General features: G+C 38.7%; 1 protein-coding gene across 1 annotated transcript in view; it reads right to left on the bottom strand.

The window, feature by feature from the left end:
* Window positions 1-22,959, bottom strand: part of INTS4 (integrator complex subunit 4) — a 122,477-nt gene that overhangs the window by 84,787 nt on the left and 14,731 nt on the right. The window contains exons 3-4 of the mRNA XM_082627862.1: window positions 16,860-16,977; window positions 10,811-10,917 (exon numbers count right to left, since the gene is read on the bottom strand). Coding sequence (XP_082483988.1) covers window positions 10,811-10,917; window positions 16,860-16,977 — 225 coding nt within the window. The remainder of the gene's footprint in view (window positions 1-10,810; window positions 10,918-16,859; window positions 16,978-22,959) is intronic.

Raw genomic sequence — 22,959 nt, 5'->3', positions numbered from 1 at the left:
GGAGCACCTCAATACATAAGGCAGTGTTAACAGCCATAAAAGGGGAAATCGACAGTAACACATTCATAGTAGGGGACTTTAACACCCCACTTTCACCAATGGACAGATCATCCAAAATGAAAATAAATAAGGAAACACAAGCTTTGAATGATACATTAAACAAGATGGACTTAACTGATATTTATAGGACATTCCATCCAAAAACAACAGAATACACTTTCTTCTCAAATGCTCATGGAACATTCTCCAGAATAGATCATATCTTGGGTCACAAATCAAGCCCTGGTAAATTTAAGAAAATTGAAGTCATACCAAGTATCTTTTCCAACCACAATGCCATGAGACTAGATATCAATTACAGGAAAAAATCTGTAAAAAACACAACCACAGAGAGGCTAAACAATACACTACTAAATAACCAAGAGATCACTGAAGAAATACAAGAGGAAATCAAAAAATAACTAGAAACAAATTACAATGAAAACATGACAACCCAAAACCTATAGGATGCAGCAAAAGGAATTCTAAGAGGGAAGTTTATAGCAATAAAATCCTACCTCAAGAAACAAGAAACACCTCAAATAAACAACCTAAGAGTACACCTAAAGCAATTAGAGAAAGAAGAACAAAAAAACCCCCCAAGTTAGCAGAAGGAAAGAAATCATAAAGATCAGATCAGAAATAAATGAAAAAGAAATGAAAGAAACAATAATAAAGATCAATAAAACTAAAAGCTGGTTCTTTGAGAAGACAAACAAATATGATAAACCATTAGCCAGACTCATCAAGAAAAAAAGGGAGAAGACTCAAATCAACAGAATTAGAAACGAAAAGGGAGAAGTTACAACGGACACTGCAGAAATACAAAGGATCATGACACATTACTACAAGCAACTATACGTCAATAAAATGGACAACCTGGAAGAAATGGACAAATTCTTAGAAAGGCACAGCCTTCCGAGACTGAACCAGGAAGAAATAGAAAATATAAACAGACCAATCACAAGCACTGAAATTGAGACTGTGATTAAAAATCTTCCGACAAACAAAAGCCCAGGACCAGATGGCTTCACAGGCGAATTCTATCGAACATTTAGAGAACAGCTAACACCTATCCTTCTCAAACTCTTCCAAAATATAGCAGAGGGAGGAACACTCCCAAACTCATTCTATGAGGCCACCATCACCTTGATACCAAAACCAGACAAAGATGTCACAAAGAAAGAAAACTACAGGCCAATATCACTGATGAACATAGATGTAAAAATCCTCAACAAAATACTAGCAAACAGAATCCAACAGCATATTAAAAGGATCATACACCATGTTCAAGTGGGGTTTATCCCAGGAATGCAAAAGATTCTTCAGTATACGCAGTTCAATCGATGTGATTATTAACAAATTGAAGGAGAAAAACCATATTATCATCTCAATAGATGCAGAAAAAGCTTTCGACAAAATTCAACACCCATTTATGATACAAACCCTCCAGAAAGTAGGCATAGAGGGAACTTACCTCAACATAATAAAGGCCATATATGACAAACCCACAGCCAACATCGTTCTCAATGGTGAAAAACTGAAATCATTTCCTCTAAGATCAGGAAGAAGACAAGGTTATCCACTCTCACGACTATTATTCAACATAGTTTTGGAAATTTTAGCCACGGCAATCAGAGAAGAAAAAGAAGTAACAGGATTCCAAATCGGAAAAGAAGAAGTAAAGCTGTCACTGTTTGCAGATGACATGATACTAAACATAAAGAATCCTAAAGATGCTACCAGAAAACTACTAGAGCTAATCAATGAATTTGGTAAAGCAGCAGGATATAAGATTAATGCACAGAAATCTCTTGCATTCCTATACACTAATGATGAAATATCTGAAAGAGAAATTAAGGAAACACTCCCATTTACCATTGCAACAAAAAGAATAAAATACCTAGGAATAAGCCTTTCTAAGGAGAGAAAAGACCTGTATGCAGAAAACTATAAGACACTGATGAAAGAAATTAAAGATGATACAAACAGATGGAGAGATATACCATGTTTTGGGATTGGAAGAATCAACATTGTGAAAATGACTATACTACCCAAAGCAATCTACAGATTCAATGCAACCCCTATCAAACTACCAATGGCATTTTTCAGAGAACTAGAACAAAAAATTTCACAATTTGTATGGAAACACAAAAGACCCCGAATAGCCAAAGCAATCTTGAGAAGGAAAAACGGAGCTGGAGTAATCAGGCTACCAGACTTCAGACTATACTACAAAGCTACAGTAATCAAGACAGTATGGTACTGGCACAAAAACAGAAATAGAGATCAACTGAACAGGATAGAACGCCCAGAGATAAACCCACGGACATATGGTCACCTTATCTTTGATAAAGGAGGCCAGAATATACAATGGAGAAAAGACAGCCTCTTCAATAACTGGTGCTGGGAAAACTGGACAGCTACATGTAAAAGAATGAAATTAGAACACTCCCTAACACCATACACAAAAATAAACTCAAAATGGATTAGAGACCTAAATGTAAGGCCAGAAACTATCAAACTCTTAGAGGAAAACATAGGCAGAACACTCTATGACATAAATCACAGGAAGATCCTTTTTGACCCACCTCCTAGACAAATGGAAATAAAAACAAAGATAAACAAATGGGACCTAATGAAACTTCAAAGCTTTTGCACAGCAAAGGAAACTATAAACAAGGCAAAAAGACAGTCCTCAGAATGGGAGAAAATATTTGCAAATAAAGCAACTGACAAAGGATTAATCTCCAAATTTTACAAGCAGCTCATGCAGCTCAATAGCAAAAAAACAAACAACCCAATCCAAACATGGGCAGAAGACCTAAACAGACATTTCTCCAAAGATGTGCAGATTGCCAACAAACACATGAAAGGATGCTCAACATCACTAAACATTAGAGAAATGCAAATCAAAACTACAGTGAGGTATCACCTCACACCAGTCAGAATGGCCATCATCAAAAAATCTACAAACAATAAATGCTGGAGAGGGTGTGACTTACAACTTACTTGCACTGTTGGTGGGAATGTAAATTGATACAGCCACTATGGAGAACAGTATGGAGGCTCCTCAGAAAACTAAAAATAGAACTACCATACAATCCAGCAATCCCACTACTGGGCATATACCTTGAGAAAACCATAATTCAGAAAGAGTCATGTACCATAATGTTCATTGCAGCTCTATTTACAATAGCCAGGATATGGAAGCAACCTAAGTGTCCATCAACAGATGAATGCATAAAGAAGATGTGGCACATATATACAATGGAATATTACTCAGCCATAAAAAGAAGTGAAACTGAGTTATTTGTAGTGAGGTGGATGGACCTGGAGTCTGTCATGCAGAGTTAAGAAGTCAGAAAGAGAAAAACAAATATCGTATGCTAACACATATATATGGAATCTAAAAAAAAAAAAAATGGTCATGAAGAACCTAGGGGTAAGACAGGAATAATGACGCAGACCTACTAGAGAATGGACTTGAGGACACGGGGAGGGGGAAGGGTAAACTGGGACGAAGTGAAAGAGTGGCATGGACATATACACACTAACCAAATGTAACATAGATCGCTAGTGGGAAGCAGCTGCATAGCACAGGGAGATCAGCTTGGTGCTTTGTGACCACCTAGACGGTTGGGATAGGGAGGGTGGGAGGGAGACGCAAGAGGGAGGAAGATATGGGGATATATGTATATGTACAGCTGATTCACTTTGTTATAAAGCAGAAACTAACACACCATTGTGAAGCAATTATACTCCAATAAAGATGTTAAAAAAAAAAGACCCAACGCAACCAAAAATAAATAAAATAAAATTTTAAAATAAAAAAAATATACAATTTATGTATAAATAAATATACAGTATTGGGAAATAAAAGACCGAACACAGCCAAAAAAAAAAAAATAATTAATTAATTAATTTTTTAAAAAAGAAAAAGACTGATGAGATATGTTGACAATCAATGCAAGATGCGATCCTGAACTGGATTCTTTTCCTATAAAGGACATTGGAATAAATACTGAAATTTGAATGAGGTTTGAGGATTAAATGGTAATATGTTGATGTCAGTGTCCTGATTTTGATGGTCATATTGAGGTTATTAAGGAGAGTATCTTTGTTTATAGGAAACACAAACTGAAGTATTGAAGAGTAATGGGGCACCATGTTAGCAACTTAGTCTAAAATGGTTCACAAGAAAAGAAAGTTCTTTATTACTGTGCTTGCAATTTTTCTTCAAGTTTGAGTTTGTTTGTTTGTTTTTTTAAGGCCACACCACATGGCTTGGGGCATCTTAGTTCCCCGACCAGGGATTGAATCCGGGCCCTCGGCACCGAAAGCACCAAGTCCTAACCACTGGACCGCCACAGAATTCCCAAATTAGAGATTTTTTTTAAAAATGAAAGTTTAAATATACACAAAAAAGAATAAACTAACCATACTGTTTCATAAACATTAGAAAAATATTATATCATCCATAAGAATAAGTATACTTTAAGACCATAAAAAGGGGGTAGGTATAGCAGACTCATACCCACACAGGTGCAGAGAATGCCTGGAGGAGGTGTAGGAGGCTTTGCAAAGAAAGTGGATTTCATAACTTGTTTCCCCTCTTGTTTGAGAGGCAAAGCATAGTGGAATGAACACAGACTGGAACCAGACCTAGATCTGATTGTTGGAGCTGCCACTTAGTATCTATGTGGTCTTCACCAAGCCCCTTAAGTTTTTAGAAATCCTTACTTTGTAATAATAGGAATAATATCCCCTACCATGAAGTTTTATGGTGAGTGGATTAAAATGAATTCATTTAATAATTATTGTATGGAAAATCAGCTAATAGTGTCCCAGATATAATAGACATTCAGTAAGTACAAATGCCTAGCATAGTGCCTGGCACTTGGCATGTACTTTTAAGAAAACAACCTGCTTAAGAAGAGAGGGGAAACAGGTGGGGAAAAGAAGGACTGGTGGTTGTGAAAAATAGAAAACAGAGAAGGGTCAGAGGTAAAAGTGGGCCAGCTGGATGAAACAGCCCTGCTGATCTGGAGCACACAAGCATGAACTTTCCAGTGATAGCTGTCTAATAAGAGGGCAGTCTGTCAGGAAAGGTACTCAGCACCTGTTAATGGTTCACATCAGAATGCTCCAAGGGGAAATTCCTGAACTAAATGGACCTGAACTTTCTGTGTGAAGCTATGTTCTACATGAAGTTAGACTAGGCAGGTAGACTTACTTAGAGGAGAGAACAAAGGAAACCTGGAGAGAAAGCTCAGGTGCAGAGGTTGGGGCTCTCAGAGAGGTACTGTCTCCTTATAAAAATGTCTCAATCAAGCATTTTAGATCAGAGTTATTAATTCATGCCTCCAAGTTATTTAAGCTACAGAAATGTGAAACATATACTTTTTTTTTTTTAGTGGTACGCGGGCGTCTCACTGTTGTGGCCTCTCCCGTTGTGGAGCACAGGCTCCAGACGCGCAGCCTCAGCGGCCATGGCTCACGGGCCTAGCCGCTCCGCGGCATGTGGGATCTTCCCGGACTGGGGCACGAACCCGTGTCCCCTGCATCGGCAGGCAGACTCTCAACCACTGCGCCACCAGGGAAGCCCGAAACATATACTTTTAAGTGATCACAATGTCATGTATAGTAAGGGCTCAAAATTATCCAACAAAATAACACACTGAAACTGAGAAGTTAAGAGAAATTTCCAGATATGAAGCTGACAATGACTCTCTGTCACAGTTAATACAGCAAAGTTGTTCTTTTTTTAAAAAACTATTTTTATTTAGTATGGAAGCATCATTTGTCATAACTAAACTGTTAACTGAACCACCAGCCCCTGGAAGACTGCTGCAATTGTTACAAATACTTCATTTGATTTTCAAACAAACTAAAACATTCTAGTTCCTATTAGGGTAACCAAGGCAACACTGACGCATAACCAGCCTATTACTGCACACTGAATGTTAGCTCAAAAGAGATCATAAGTCTAAATCACACCCTCAGGGCAGCAATTACAGTTTTATGATGTCCTTCCCCCACAGGTCACTACTTACATCACGGCTATCATCACTAATAGCTGCCTAGTGTCTGCTCTGCAGATGATGCTATTTTGGTGTTATACCCAGGCCATTAAAGTGCCATCATTTCTCTATTAATGGAGTGAGTAAGCAAACCACATCCCTGATAATAAGAGCAATCCACGTCAAAAATAAAATAAGCTAAACCAATCAGTTTAAAACTATTGCTACAGGAAAAAAAAATCAATGATTAAGTACATCAAGAAAATCTGAGACTGAGGTTAAATAAGACAAAAATACCTTACTGACTCATTCAGTTTCAATATGGATATTTTTTTCTTTATTGGGAGGGGGAGGGAGGCAGCACACTGCATGGCTTGTGGGATCTTACGGCCCCGACCAGGGATTGAACCCTGGCGACGTCACTGACAGAGCTGAGTCCTAACCACTGGACCGCCAAGGAATTCCCACCAATATGGATTGTTTTTAAGCACAGATAAAAATTCAGTGTACTTAGCAATGGAAATGATTCTAACAGACAACCTCTCCTAACAAACAACACATAATATCTGTTTGGGTAGTATTTGATAAATTTTAAAATGCTGTATGGGTCTTTTGCCTTAAGAGCTTGATGTTTTGATACTTTTGCCACAGAATTAAAGGAACAGAAAAGAAACAGAGAATGGAAAAGAAGGTGAGATGGAAACAGAAAAACAAAGTATTAAACTAGGCTCTAAGGAAGCCATATAAGCAAAAATAACAAGGTATTTATTCTTCTAGAAAAATCTTCAGATAGGAAAGAAAGCAGAAGACCTCTAATTTCAGTTGTGCGAATCTTACACAAGAAAAGACTTAGTAATTTCCTGGCCAAATCTAAATCTCATCATCTATCAAATGAGGACTAGCTGTACAATGTACCTCACAGGATTACTAACAGGATAAAATGAGATGAATTTTGAAACGTTAAGAGTACCCAAAAGCATGACTTTCTTCCTACTGTGAAACAAAAAATGTGGCAGATTCACATCTTACATTTTAAAAATATATAAAGGAGCAATATGAACTTCAAAAAAATAATAAGGATAAAGGACTTCCCTGCTGGTCCAGTGGTTAAGAATCCGCCTTCCAATGCAGGGGACGTGGTTCAATCCCTGGTCGGGGAACTAAGATCCCACACGCTGTCAGGCAACTAAGCTGTGTGCCATGACTACTGAGCCCCCACGCTCCTTTTCTTTTCTGTCAGGTCAGCAGAAATAGCCTCTTTTCACTTCTGATTCTAATAATTTGAGCCTTCTTTTCTTCCTTTCCAAAACTAAAGGTTTATCAATTTTGTTGCTCTTTTCAAATAACAAGCTTTTGGTTCTCTGATTTTTCTCTAATGTTTTTCTACTCTTGATTTCATCAATTTCTCCTCTAGTTTTTCGTATTTCCTTCCTTCCGCATGCTTTATATTTAGTGTGCTCTTCTTTATACAGCGTCTTAAGGTGGAAGGTTAGGGTACTGGTATGAGATCTTTCTTCTTTTTTACTATAGACACTAATTACTATAAATTTCCCTCTCAGCATGCATTAGATGCAGCCCAGTTTTGGTATGTTGTGTCTTCATTTTCACTCATCTCAAAGTATTTTCTAATTTCCCTACTGATTTCTTCTTTGGCCCATTGGTTAAATAGGAGTATGTTGTTTAATTTCAACATATTTGTGCTTTTCCTAATTTTTTTCTGTTACTCATCTAATTTCATTCCACTGTAGTTGAAAAACATACTTTGCATTATTTCTATCAAAAGAGTGAATGTTATTGTATGTGAATCATATCTCAAGGCACACTGTATGGCAAAAATCAGAGACAAAATAGCATTAGGCAATAGAAACAGTAACTGTAGCTATGAATCATAGTTTTATTTATGTGAATTTGCAAAACCTTGTGACAGATCTGCCATTCCAGGTAGTTCAAATTTTTACCCTATTACAAATGGTGAAGAAATGAACAAAAACTCCATATGAGAAACTGGAAAACATGAAAAGCTCATTATCAAGAGAGGACATACAAATGAAGAACAAATATGAGGTCTCACTAGTAATCTTTTAAAAAGGAAATTAAAAAAAAAGAAACGCCATTTTTGTCCTACCAAATTAACAGGTTTATCTCTTGTTTAAATTTTAATCTCTTGTTTAATATCCAATGCTAGAAAAACAGGTGAAATTAGGCACTCTCATATACTGTTGATGGGCATATAAACTGGAATACTTTGGAAAACAATTTGGCAAAAGTATCAAAAGCCTTACAAAAAACTCTAAATGCTTTGATCTAGTAATTCTACTGTAACAATCTATGTTTAGGAAATAACCCTAAATACAAAAAATACTTTAGACTAATCACATTCACTGTATTATTATTTACAATTTTACAAAATGGCTACAATATAAATGTCCAATAATAGGAGAATAGTTAGGACAAACTATGGTTTAATTACTGGACAAAATATCATGCAACCATTAAAAATATTTATAAAACATATACAATATAAGGAAAATACTTTTGTTATGTTAGTGAAAAAGCAAAATTGAACATAGAATATGATTACAGCTACATGTGTAAAAAGAAAAGCAATCAATCTGTATACAGAAAAAAAAATCAGAAAGCATACATCAAAAGACCAATAATAATGGTTGCCTTTATAATGGTTGAGTGTAGTTCTTTCTTTATACTTTTTAGTATCTTTCCAAAGTTCCATGAGTATAAATTTTTATAATAAAAGGTTTATTTAAAACAAATTTAAGAAACTGTTATTTCAAGCAGAACAATCCACTGAGTACGACGCCTCTCTCACAAGCACAACCTCCCAGTTATATATATACTCTCACATGGGAGATACACTTACTCTCTCAAACACATAATCCCTAGTTTTTTACACTTAAGCTTTTAATACTGTACTTCTCAAAGTGTTCTGGGTTTGTTTATTGTTGTCATTGTTTATTAAGATAAATGAAATACTCTTTCCTGGGGTTCAGAAATGGCTTTCTAATTCCATGAATATAACCCTTCCACAATTCAAACATATGTCTCCTTATAGTCTCAAAATAAATTTATCAAAAAGATTAAAACTAAAGCCAATTGTCGGAACACTCTTTGACATAAATCACAGCAAGATCCTTTTTGACCCACCTCCTAGACAAATGGAAATTAAAACAAAAATAAACAAATGGGACCTAATGAAACTTCAAGGCTTTTGCACAGCAAAGGAAACCATAAGCAAGATGAAAAGACAACCCTCAGAATGGGAGAAAATATTTGCAAACGAAGCAACTGACAAAGGATTACTCTCCAAAATATACAAGCGCTCATGCAGCTCAATATCAAAAGAACAAACAACCCAATCCAAAAATGGGCAGAAGATCTAAACAGACATTTCTCCAAAGAAGATATACAGATTGCTAACAAACACATGAAAGGATGCTCAACATCACTAATCATTAGAGAAATGCAAATCAGAACTACAATGAGGTATCACCTCACACCAGTCAGAATGGCCATCATCAAAAAAATCTACAAACAAGAATGGACTTGAGGACATGGAGGGGGGAAGGGTAAGCTGGGACAAAGAGAGAGAGTGGCATGGACATATATACACTACCAAATGTAAAACAGATAGCCAGTGGGAAGCAGCCGCATAGCACAAGGAGAACAGCTTGGTGCTCTGTGACCACCTAGAGGGGTGGGATAGGGAGGGTGGGAGGGAGACACAAGAGGGAGGGGATATGAGGATATATGTATACGTATAGGTGATTCACTTTGTTATACAGCAGAAACTAACACAACAATGTAAAGCAATTATACTCCAATAAAGACGTTAAAAAAAAAAAAAGTAAAGTCAGTTCTACAAAGTTTAGGAACTGGTGTTATGCACAAAAGACAGCTAATAAAAAGCTCCAAATTAAGTCAAAAGGCACAACTGGGCTTCCCGGGTGGCACAGTGGTTGAGAGTCCACCTGCCAATGCAGGGGACACGGGTTCGTGCCCCAATCCGGGAAGATCCCACATGCCGCAAAGCAGCTGGGCGCATGAGCCGTGGCTGCTGAGCCTGCACGTCCGGAGCCTGTGCTCCGCAGTGGAAGAGGCCACAACAGGGAGAGGCCCGCGTACTGCACCAAAAAAAAAAAAAAAAAAAAAAGCATAACTAATGTACATACAATTTTTTATAATCAGATAAAAAAAATTTCCGAAACACTTTTGTCTAGTTGGTCTGTTTACTGAGGCAACAAAGTATCATAAAAAGAATATGGGCTTTGGAATCAGAAAAAGGAGTTTATGCCCTGGTTCTGCAACTTCCTAACTGTGAAAACTTGGGGAAACTAAACTTCTCCAACCTCAATTCCCACCTTAGTAAAAGAGGTATAATAGCACTTCCTTAAAGGACTATGAGGAACAAATGAAAAACTGGGTACAAAGTACCATAATAAGCAGAGTACATATATTAGGTACAGGATACATGGTAGTTCCTATGATTATTTTCATTTCTTTTGGGAGGATGAGGAAGTTCATTTTATAACAAGTTACTCAACTTTATTCCTAATCCAACATCAAGAAACAAAAAAATGAGTCAGCTCTTTAAACCATTAAGAGTCCTTGGCAATTCTCAGTTATAGATTTAGGATGGAGGTAAGCAGATCTTACAGCTCATATCACCTCTCCAGATAATGCAAAACTGTTCAAGAAAGATGCAACCCTGTGTCTAACGATTATATTCTTACCTTGCAGGCTACATCAACTAATCGCATCTGGATAGCTTGATTGTCTGGGAGTTTAGTGCCAATTGCAAGCAAAGTGTCCAACAGCTGAGCTAGGACTTGATGAGACTCTAGAAAGGAAGATGGAAAGTTGGGTTTTAGAATTTCAAAAGGAGATCACTATAGAAACTAAATTTACTTGGGTAAAGAATGTAGATTTTTGTCAGCTGGGTTCTACTATTTGATCCCTGATTCCCTTCAACTAAGTTCCTATAGGGATCATGTCTAAAAATTTAAGTCCTCCACAGGATGGCATATAGTGCTCCAAAAATGTTTAGTGCTTGACTAATTCAAGGGCTTTTCATTGCCTTCAAGATAAAGTCTAAATTCCTTAGCAGGGCATGCATATATACATACATACATATATACATATATACATACATACCAGTCCCGCCATGATGTCTAGCCCGCCCTACTTTTCTAGCCTCTCTTTCAGGTCTCCTCTAGCACCCTTTTCCCCAATTACTTATAATTTGCTCAGGCCAACTTCCCTACCTAGAATGCCTTCATCTACATCCAACTCCATTTTCAACCCTACTCCCCAGGGAGCACCTACTAATCCTGAAGTGTCACCTCCTGTATGGTGCTTTTCCTTCTTCCCCTAAAAAAATTGACCATTTCTTCCTCATGCTTCCACTGAATCAGCTGTAACACTTTACGATACTTATTTATTTGTATATCAGACAAAACCAGGAGACTGAAAGATCCTTAAGGGCAAGGACTGTGTTTTATTCACCTTTGTATTCTCAGAATCTAGCGCGACTCATTATATGCCCAACAGATGCTTAATAAATGGGCAAACAGCCAATTCTAAGGGAATCACTATCAATCACCTTAGCCAGATTCTCTTCTTTGTCTAAATTCTCTTCTTTGTTCCAAAATACGGCTCTTATAATGCTAGTGGTATACAAGAGGATTTAGGTGGCATTAGGAAAATCATTTTTATATTAATAACCTTGTAGAGGCATACCTTGTTTCACTGTGCTTCACTTTATTGCACTTTGAAGATACTGTACTACATTTTTTACAAATTGAAGGTTTGCCTCAACCCTGCATCCAGCAAGTCTATCAGTGCCATTTTCAACAGCACTGCTCACTTCATGTCTCTGTCACCTTTTGGTAGTTCTTGAAATATTTCAAACTTTCATTATTATATTTGTTATGGTGATTTGTGATCAATGATCTTTGATATTACTATTGCAAAAAGATAATGACTCACTAAAGGCTCAGATTATGGTTAACATTTTTTAGCAATACAGTATTAAGGTAGTACATTCTTTTTAGACATAATGCTATTGCACACTTAATAGACTACAGTATAGTGTAGACATTACTTTTATCTGCACTGGGAAATCAAAAAACTTGTGTGACTTGCTTTATTGTGATATTCACTTTACTGTGGTGGTCTGGAACAGAACCTGCAGTATCTCAGAGGTATGCTTGTACATATTTTAATGAACAAAATAAAAATTGCAGTTATTATGTTGATGACATTAATTTCCCTTTACCTTTACTAATATAGTCTCTTTAAATTAATTTTATTTAACTAAAAAATAATTGTCCACTTAAAAAATTAAGTAAACCATATATAGACGTGAAACAAATATGTCAAAAATGGTATGATATATAAATGACTAAAGCTCAGAAAACACTGGTTAAATCACCTCTTACTAAGACTTCCAGTAAAACACAATAGATTGAACACATCTGTTTATCACTAATTCTTTCCTAAAACCTCATTAACATATAAGCGTAAAGAAATTTAAAAGGTATAAACTTACAAGGGCAAAGAAAACAGGAGAAGAAAGGTAAAAAGATGAGAAAAGTCAACAAATTTTTCAGAGACGGAAAGCAGTTAAAAAGTCTATGGCAGGCTTCCCTGGTGGCGCAGTGGTTGAGAGTCCGCCTGCCAATGCAGGGGACACGGGTTCGTGCCCCAGTCCGGGAAGATCCCACATGCCGCGGAGCGGCTGGGCCTGTGAGCCACGGCCGCTGAGCCTGCACGTCTGGAGCCTGTGCTCCGCAGCAGGAGAGGCCACAACAGTGAGAGGCCCACGTACCGCAAAAAAGAAAAAAAAAAAAAGTCTATGGCAGCTCGGTGCTTTGTGACCACCTAGAGGGGTGGGATACGGAGGGTGGGAGGGAGGCACAAGAGGGAGGAGATATGGGAATATATATATATATGTGTGTGTGTAGCTGATTCACTTCGTTATAAAGCAGAAACTAACACACCATTGTAAAGCAATTATATTCCAATAAAGATGTTTAAAAAAAGACTTAGTATGCCAAAAAGTAAATAAATCAAAAAAAAAAAGTCTATGGCAAAACTGAGAAATCTAATACTAAATGCCTACTGAGGAGGGTGTCACGACAGAGCAAATAAATTCTAGCCATACGCCCAGAAAGATTCAGGAACTGTAGATTTTAAAAAAGACAACCAAAAAACACCCCAAAACAGGGATGAAGCAGGGATTTGTTTGAAGGGTCTATAAGAAGTAGTTGGACCCCTGCCTCCTTCCCTATCCTATATAACCAAGTGACCACTGAAATAGGAGGTTTGTTCTTTATAAAAATTAGGACGGAAAGGATCTAATTTGGGGAACACTAGGTGAGGACAGGGAGGAAATATAATAAAGAAGAGAAGATTAAGAGATAATCAACATATTGAAAATGAGACTCCCTCCCTCTCCCTAGCTCCCTTCAGTTGCTTTGGCTAAAAAAAAAAAACATAGCAGCCAGGCATTTCTCTGTCTTCCTAGCAGGAGAGTCAAAAGCTGATGGGTCCCACAGAAAAACAGCAAAAAACGCTAATATGTAACAGTCCTCCAAAGACATAAAGGATCATCTTAGAGTGGAGCTTACCAGCTGACTCTATTCTTTATTCTGCTCCTCTGCAGTTATTCCCACCATTCAATCTTCCAGCTCACTTAATGTTCTGCCTCAGTTATTCTACTATTGATTCCTTCTAGTGCATTTTTCATCTCAGTTATTGTGTTGTTCATCACTGTTTGTTTGTTCCTTAGTTCTTCTAGGTCTTTGTTAAACATTTCTTGTATTTTCTCAATCCGTGCCTCCATTCTATTTCCGAGATTTTGGACCTTTACTATCATGACTCTGAATTCTTTTTCAGGTAGGTTGCCTATTAACTCTTCATTTATTTGGTTTTGTAGGTTTTTACCTTGCTCCTTTGTCTGTAACAGATTTTTCTGTCGCCTCATTTTTTCTGATGTATGGGGCTGTATTCCTGCCTTACTGGTTGTTTGGCCTAAGGCATCCGGCACTGGAGTTTGCAGGCAGTTGGGTAGAGCCGGGTCTTGGTGCTGAGATGAGGACCTCCAGGAGACCTCACTCCAATTAATATTCCCTGGGGTCTGAGGTTCTCTGTTAGTCTAGCAGTTTGGACTTGGCACTCCCACCAAGGAGCTCAGCCCCAACCCCTGGTCTGGGAACCAAGATCCTGCAAGCCACGCAGCATAGCAATAGGAAACACACACACACACACACACACACACACACACACACACACAAAGGAGCAGTACAGGGGCTTCCCTGGTGGCGCAGTGGTTGAGAGTCCGCCTGCCAATGCAGGGGACACAGGATTGTGCCCCAGTCCGGGAAGATCCCACATGCCGCGGAGCGGGTGGGCCCGTGAGCCATGGCCGCTGAGCCTGCACGTCCGGAGCCTGTGCTCTGCAACGGGAGAGGCCACAACAGTGAGAGGCCCACGTACCGCAAAAAGGAAAAAAAAAAAAGGAGCAGTACAATAACAGAAATAAAAAATAAAATAAAATTAGAAAAACCAAAAATATATTACGAAAAATATAAGTGAAACAACTACAACAAGGTGAAACAGAACCACAACAGAAAAAAGAAAGAAAAGGGGGGGGGAACAAGCCAAAAGGAGCAGAATAACAAACTATAAAGAATAAAATAAAATTAGAAAAATAAAAATATAAATGAATCAACAACAACAAGGTAAAACAGAAACACAACCTAAAAAAAAAAAAAAAAAAAACCCTTGGCTGTGGGGGCAGAGCTTAGGCAGGGGCGGAACTTAGGCGGGGGTGGGGTTTAGTGGGGGGGAGCCTAGGCATAGCACCTGTGGGGAAAGGCAGCACGGCCTGAGGGGGGCCCTGGAGTGCAGAGTTCAGAGTTCAGAGGTAAGGCCCTGGGTGGGGGGGTGTGGACAGAGCTTAGGCTCAGCACTGCTGGACCTCCGAGGGCGGAGGATTAGGCCCAGGACCTCAGCAGGCTCCCCATGGGCCCAAGTGGGCAGGGAAATGCTGGCTGTGCTCCCTTCCATTCCTCCCCTCTCCCGAGGGTCTCTCCTGTCCCTGTTGATCTGCTAACCATGGGTGGGCCCCACCTGGTCTGGGAACCCCTCCCCTCCCCCCAGCATCCCATCTCCACTTCTCCTTCCCCCTCACTCCCCCACATGTCCTACCCAGTCACTCGGGGGTTCCTACCGTCCCCTTCGATGTCTGTGGTCCCCCACCAGTGCCTGGTAGGTGCCCTAGCTGTGCAGAGATGCAAACTCCGTGTCCTCCTAGTCCGCCGTCTTGACTCCGCCACCATCAAATTGTTTTATGATAGTAGTAGGAATATTTTTTAAATTTCTCCCTAATGTCATTACACTGGCATTTCAATAAATGCCAAAAAATTTTTTTAAATATATTTTGATTGTTTCCTGTGAATTAAAAGTCTTGGGTCAAAATTCAATACAGGTAGGGCTTCCCTGGTGGCGCAGTGGTTGAGAATCTGCCTGCCGATGCAGGGGACACGGGTTCGTGCCCCGGTCCGGGAAGATCCCACATGCCGTGGAGCGGCTGGGCCCGTGAGCCATGGCCGCTGAGCCTGCGCGTCCGGAGCCTGTGCTCCACAACAGGAGAGGCCACAACAGTGAGAGGCCCGCGTACCGCAAAAAGAAAAAAAAAAAAAAAAAATTCAATACAGGTAAAATTTAAAGTTGCTTCTAACAAAATAAAAAATTCTCAACTTCAACCCATGGGCCACTTATATAAGATATTTGTTATCATTAAACAGTTGTACAATAAGTGAATTTAGACTGTCTCAAGTTCACTGGACCTTTATTACTCTCATAACCTCAAGTTGATAGACTAAATGTTGTCCAATATGTAAATAATCATATTTGTTTAAATATGTATACCCTAAAATGAAATAAAACTATTTTTTGAAACTACAAACAATTCAAACAAAACTATAGTACTTTCAGGAACAGCCACAAAGGATTTCATTTTATTTAATTTTAGAATAAATATCAAGGCAATGAGGCACTAACCCTATAAGAAAATCTTGTACATAAATAAAACTAGATAATCAAAAAAAATTTTTTTAAGGTAAAATAGTTTCCCTTTTCACCTAAACAATGAGAATAATGTTAGTGGGCATCAACAAGGAACAAACAGAAAAGGCAACAACATATGAGACTTGGGAGATGTTGCCTTTATAGGAAGTAAATTGTGGGGAACCCCATGACCAGGGCAGCACCTCCCACAGTTTCTGAGTTAGTAGGCACAGTCAACAAAACATCAACTCTGTCACATACTATGTAACCTTGAACAAGTTAGCTAACTTCTCTGAGCTTCAGTTTCCCAGCCTATAAAATAGGGACAATAGTATCTACCTTATGTCATATGTAAACTACCTTAAGTATATGGCAATTAGTAGAGATCAATAAATGATAGCTATTAAGAGACAAACCTGTATTTTAACTCTAGTATAAATATATGTACATGGTTTTATTGAATCATCCTCAAATTCCTTTTCAATAACCACCAACACAACAAAATTTTGTTCTACATTGTACACAAAAGGAACTAAAGATTTCTGGTCTAATTATACAGCTTTTTCTTTTTTTATGGCCACACTGTGCAGCATACAGGGTCTTAGTTCCCCAACCAGGGATCAAACCCATGCCCCCTGCAGTGGCAGCTCAGTCCTAACCACAGGACAGCCAGGGAATTCCCTATATAGCTTTTAAATTGCAACTTACTTTCATTCTGCAGGATGTTAATGGCATCATCCATAATGCAGTCTGGTGAAAATCCTGCAGTCTTTGACAGTAAACCCAACAAGGATGCAATTTTCAGTCTCACAGATGGATCATTCTCCTGAAACAAAAGAAGCTATTGTTACATGGATGCTCTACTCTCAGGAACATGGGAAACTAATATTTCAAAACAGAGTCAACAAGTATTCTTAAGCTTTATTTCTGAAAAATTAACTTTATATGCTTTGGGGGCAGAAAGTTTTTCTCAATCTGTATGTTACACCCAAATACTGCCAAGTGAATGGGAATCTTCCGGATGTCATTAACTTCTAATGAGAAGTGTGCTTCGGGGATTGAAAGTAACGTTCCTCCACTTTGCAGTCACATGAGACACGAGTTGCAGCAACCTGGACCGCCAGCACTGCCAGCCCTGGGCACTCGCCGTTGCCGTCAGCACCACTGTGTCTGGAGCCCTCAGAAACTGGGTGCTGCAGCTACCACTGCTATCACCAGAAAGAAGCTGTCGTTCTACCTGTGGTGTTTTGGATCCCCAGATCCTGATCAGAAGTCTGGGGCAGGTGATGGGACTTCCCAGGTGGTCCAGTGGTTAAGACTGTGCTCCCAATGCAGTGGGCTCAGGTTCCATCCCTGGTCAGGGAACTAGATCCCGCATGATGCAACTAAAAATCCTGCATGCAGCAACAAAGATCCTGCGTGCCACAAGTAAGACCCGGCGCAGCCAAATAAATAAATAAATAAATGTTTTAAAGAAAAGTCTGGGGCAGGTGAATCATTGTCTGGGTCTAGGTCCTGGGTCTAGGGTCCAGGGCAAGAGAGACTAAGAAATGAGTTAGCGTGGCCCGTTTAGCCTCTATATCGGGAGGTGGTCTCTAATTCGCACCAAGATTCCTATGGTGAGAAATTTCCCCCAAAGACAGAAAGGAACATGTCTTTTTGTTCATCGCCATATCGCAAGTATGTAGCATAATATCTGGCGCTAGGTAGACAGATGTTCAATAAACATAGGTAAAATGAAAAAAAAAAAGTACCTTGCCAACGCTAAGATGAAGTAAGCATTTCTGTCCCAAGGACAAAATTACTTAAATGTACGCTCAAAAGATGAAGTGCCTTCTAGATGTGACCCCAGTTTCTAAGGTGGTAACTGGGCACAACAAGAAGGCCTGAAGCAGGAGAAGGGACAAAAGATATGCAGTCAGAAGACCCTGAATCCTGGCACACCACTTACCATATGCTCAACCTTGGGAAAGTCATTTTCTTGGGAACTTAAGCTGTGGAGTGCAGCAGAAGGAGAAAGGGCTTTGAAATCAGCCAGATTGAGGTGTGAAGCCTGGACTCACTATGTAATAGCCGTATGTCTTGAACAGGCTAATTAACTTCTTAAGCCTCATCTGTGAAATGGGGCTAATAACAACCTCAAATGGCTACTGAGAGGAAAACAACTCACACAGAAATGGGCATACAGAAGGCAATCAAATATTAATGCCCTTCCTTGCTTCCTCTCTGATCATCAGTCCTTTCATGTGGAGGGTAATAAAACCTGAACTGAATCCCTATGAATATGGTACTCCGATAGGTACCATAAAGAGCAAATAAAAAACACGTGAAAAATAAGGATGCAATCACCAAGCCCAGAATATGGGAAATTCCACAGGGTAAAATGCCTGATTTTTAAACAATAAATATCATGGGAAAGAAAAGGTGGTGGGGGGAGGGAATGCTATAGATTAAAAGAAACTGAAAAGGACAGCTAAACTAACCAAATGCAATGTGTGAATCCTGCTCAAACACACCAACTGTAAAAAGACTTTAAGACAATCAGTGAAAGCTGAACATGGACTAGGTATTATACACTATTAAGGATTGTTGTTAAGTGTCATTTTTTTTAAGTCCTAAAAAAAAGTCCTAATTTGTTAAACACAGATAATTGTTTATAGGTAAAATGATATGTTGCCTGGGATTTGCCCCACCCCCAAAAAAGTAGGGGAATGCACCAAACAAGAAGAGCAAAATGTTGATAATTGTTGAAGCTGGATAAGGAACACTGGAAGGCTCATATTATTTTCTCTCCTTTTGTGTATGTTTGTAAATTTACAAAAAAAAAGTTAACTTTTTAGAAAAATCACATGAAAGTACTTATTCTATCTAAAATGCAAATTAATTTACTCATTCAACAAACATTCAAGGAGTATCTACTATGTGCCAAGCATCAATCTAGCTGCTGGGGATACAATGGTGAATAAAACAGAAGCAATCCCTGCTCTCGTAGCGCTTATATTCAAGTGGATAAGACTGGCGAAAGAGGGAATCCTCTGGCGGTCCAGTGGTTAGGACTTGGTGCTTTCACCGCCATGGGCCCAGGTTCAATCCCTGGTCGGGGAACTATGATCGTGCAAGCTGTGTGGCTCGGCCAAAAAGAATAAAAAATTTCAAAATAAAGACTGGCAAAAGAAAATATGTAATTTCAGATGGTAAGCATTCTGAAGAAAAACGACATGTGTAAGAGGTTAAAGAGTAATGTGGAGAGGCTATTATAGACAGGACAGTGAGGAAAGTCTACTCTAAGGATATGACTTTTGAATGGACACTTAACTGAGTGAGACAGAGAGCAATAGGAAGTTTTGGGGAAGCAGCATTCCAGGCAGAAGAATATTGCAAACCCAGAACATGGAAGATTCTAAAATGCTGCATTTAAGAATGCATACATATCTGTTACAGTGATTCTCTCCAGAGTAATCTCTGGAGAGTGTATTTTGTTTTCTAACTTTTTTATTTGCAGAGGCGAGTCTCATTCTTTATTTTAAACACTTCTATACTGCTTGAATTGTTACAATAAATGCTACAGTTGGGGTTTTTAAAAGAATGTTAAATTTAAAACTCCACACAAACATTCATAACCCTTCAAAAGCTTCCAGTTTCCTACACGAAGAAGCCTGAGCTGCTGAGCACGCCACAACGGCCTGCCAAGACTGTCCCATATGTCAGCTCCCACAATTCCCCACCAGTGATGTCATGAGGCTTCAAGCTTCTGTACTTCTGCTCAGATTGCTCCTCTGCCTAAATTGCTCTCCCTGCCTCCCACACACACTCCCTCCTGCCCCTCAGGTGTCAGCAACCCCAGGAAGTTTGTCTCTGATGCCTGAACTGGACAAGAGTGCCCTTCCCCTTGGACCACCCAAGAAGCCTGATGCAATCCCTTATCATGCCCCTCACCAGTGCACTGTGTATTACCACAGTGTATTATGTGATTGTGTCTGTTTCCCCAACCAACCTGTGAGCTGCTAAAGTGACAAGCAGAATGCCCAGAAAGCACTTCGTACATTCTGATAAAAATAAAGGGAAGAGTATAGGAAAAGGAAAAGCCACGTGTCCTACTTAATTCACTCGGTGAATTAAATAATTCATCCATCATCTGTTCAACAGGATTTCCTGAGTACTTACAAGGAGCCACTGTGTTTGGCCATGGGGATACACTGCCCTCATGGAACTTTAAGTTTTAATGGGCAAGGCAGACAGTTGTCAAGTAATGTCCAAATACACAATCACAAAGTTGTACTGTAAAGGAAAAGTAAAGAGTTCTACGAAAGCATATAATATAACAAACACAGACTTTAATTTGAGGCAGAGAGAAAAGAATAAATGAATGCTCTCAGTCATGAAAGAACACCACAGCTTCCAGAATTGAAAAAGGGGGCAATGTGGCTAAAATGTAGACTACCATGAAATGCGGCTACAGAGGCAAGCTGGTGCCACAACTTTTTGAGAATTATGGCAAGTGCCTCTGATAGTGCCCAGAATGTAGCAGGAATTCAATACATATTTGTTCACTGTTGAATAAACAAATGAATAGCCTTTGTCCTAAGAACAATAAAAATCCTTTGAAAAACTATAACGAGGAGAGTGACAGAAACAGATTCAAATTTTTGAAATACCAAACTAGCCTCAATATAATGATTGGATTGGAAGGGGCAAAAGTAGCCAGAGAGACAAATTAAGAGTAATTGCGGTGCTCGCTTTGGCAGCACATATACTAAAACTGGGACAATAGAGAGAAAATTTGCATGGCTCCCATGCAAGGATGACACACAAATTCATGAAGCATTCCATATTTCTGAAAAAAAATTTAATCCTTTGAGCAGCAAAAAATAAAAAAGGAGTATTTGTTTTAAAAAATTATAGAACAACAAAAGAATTTGAATGGTTCCAAAGAATTATTCATCTTTCCATTCATTCTTTTAATAAATTAAATAAAAATTAATACACACACACAAAAAAAGAGTATACCTCAATAGTCCAGCAAAAGACAATGCCAAGACTCCCACTTACGTTAGGGGCAGGCTAGATAATACAGAACAACCTTCCCACTAAGGAAAACTAGAATAGTACTATGGATGCCAAAAAAGAAAAACATATGTGTGTGTACATGCATATACACATGCACATATACAAGTGTGTAAATGTATATACACATACGTATGTATATATGTATGTGTATATGTGCATATATACTTGTGTGTGTATTTGAAGATATTTGAAAGAAAAAAGATAAATAAGAATTAAAGAATCAGGATCATGCAAGGAAGGTCACAGCCCCAAGAAGGTTCTCCAAAGCAGTTTGGGCTGCTTTTTCTGGAGACGTCTGCCAACTGTGGGAAGTGAGGGGATGGATATATAAGAGGCAAAGTAAGCAGTGCTTCCAACAGCCAGGTAAGGGTAGGGGCACAATGGCTAGTATATAAGGCTGAGAGTAGGAGGATGAGCAGTGGTAGCCTAATAAACCTGATCACCTTGGATTAGGATCCCCAAATGCTACAATAATATAAGTGAGAATAAAATTAAAATACATAGACTTTGGTAGAGACTGCAGCTCATCTTTGAATCACCTCAATTCCTAAAACAAGAATAAGGTCTTCCTGGAAAAATAGAAACAAATCCTCTCTGGACAAAAATTAAGTCATCCTAAGCCTCAAATTATTTTTACAAACAATTTTAGAAATAAACTGCCTAATACAATAAGAAAAAAGGCACACTAGGGGATCATATGACATGAATAAAAATGATAAGACATAGCCACAGGCACTCCATTTACTGAAGTAATCAGACAAAGACTCTAACTCTGCTTAGCATGTTCAAAGAGATAAAAGTCAAAATTGGGAATTCACCAGAGAACTAAAACTTTTTTTTAAAAAGAAAATTATAGAAATGATAAAAAGCAATAAATGAAATTAAGAAACAACAGATAGGTTTAGGAGCAGATTAGACAAGGTGAAGACAGAATTAGTGAACTGGAAGACAGGTCCAGAATTAAGCACCAAAAGACAAAAGAAAGAAAATTCAGAAAAGAAGGTAATAGGATAAAATGAGATGGTTATCATACATATAATTGGAGTCCCAAAAGGAGAGGAGGAAGAGAATGAGAGAAAAGCAAAATTTGAAGAAATAATGGACAAGAACCTTTCTGATTAGAAGTACAAAGCCACATAGAATAAAACAAATACTATGAACCCTAAGTAGGATAAATGAAAAGAAATCCACATTTAGGCACATGACAGAAAAACTGCTGAAAACCATAAGAAGCAAAAACTCCTAAAAGCAGACGAAGAAAAAGAAGACAGATTACACCTCAAAGGGATAAATAATGACTGACATGTGACTTCTCAATGGAAACAATACAATGATATATTTAAAGTACTAAAAACAAACAAACAAATAAAGAAAAACAGCCAATCTAAAATTCTACACACAGCAAAAACATCCTTCAAGAAGGGAGGTAGGGGCTTCCCTGGTGGCACAGTGGTTAAGAATACACCTGCCAATGCAGGGGACACTGGTTCAAGCCCTGGTCCAGGAAGATCCCACATGCCATGGAGCAACTAAACCCATGCACCACAACTACTAAGCCTGTGCTCTAGAGTCTATGAGCCACAACTACTGAAGCCTGAGCGCCTAGAGCCCATGTTCCACAACAAGAGAAGCCACCACAATAAGAGGCCCACCCACCACAACAAAGAGTAGCCTCCACTCGCCGCAGCTAGAGGAAAAACCTATGCACAGCAACAAAGACCCAAAGCAGCCAAAAATAAAT

This window comes from Mesoplodon mirus (genome assembly GCF_964341445.2).
Source record: "Mesoplodon mirus genome assembly, chromosome: 7".
In the NCBI taxonomy this organism is placed as follows: domain Eukaryota; kingdom Metazoa; phylum Chordata; class Mammalia; order Artiodactyla; family Ziphiidae; genus Mesoplodon; species Mesoplodon mirus.
Note: the sequence above shows the minus strand (reverse complement) of the source record. Positions and strands in the feature narration are given on the sequence as shown.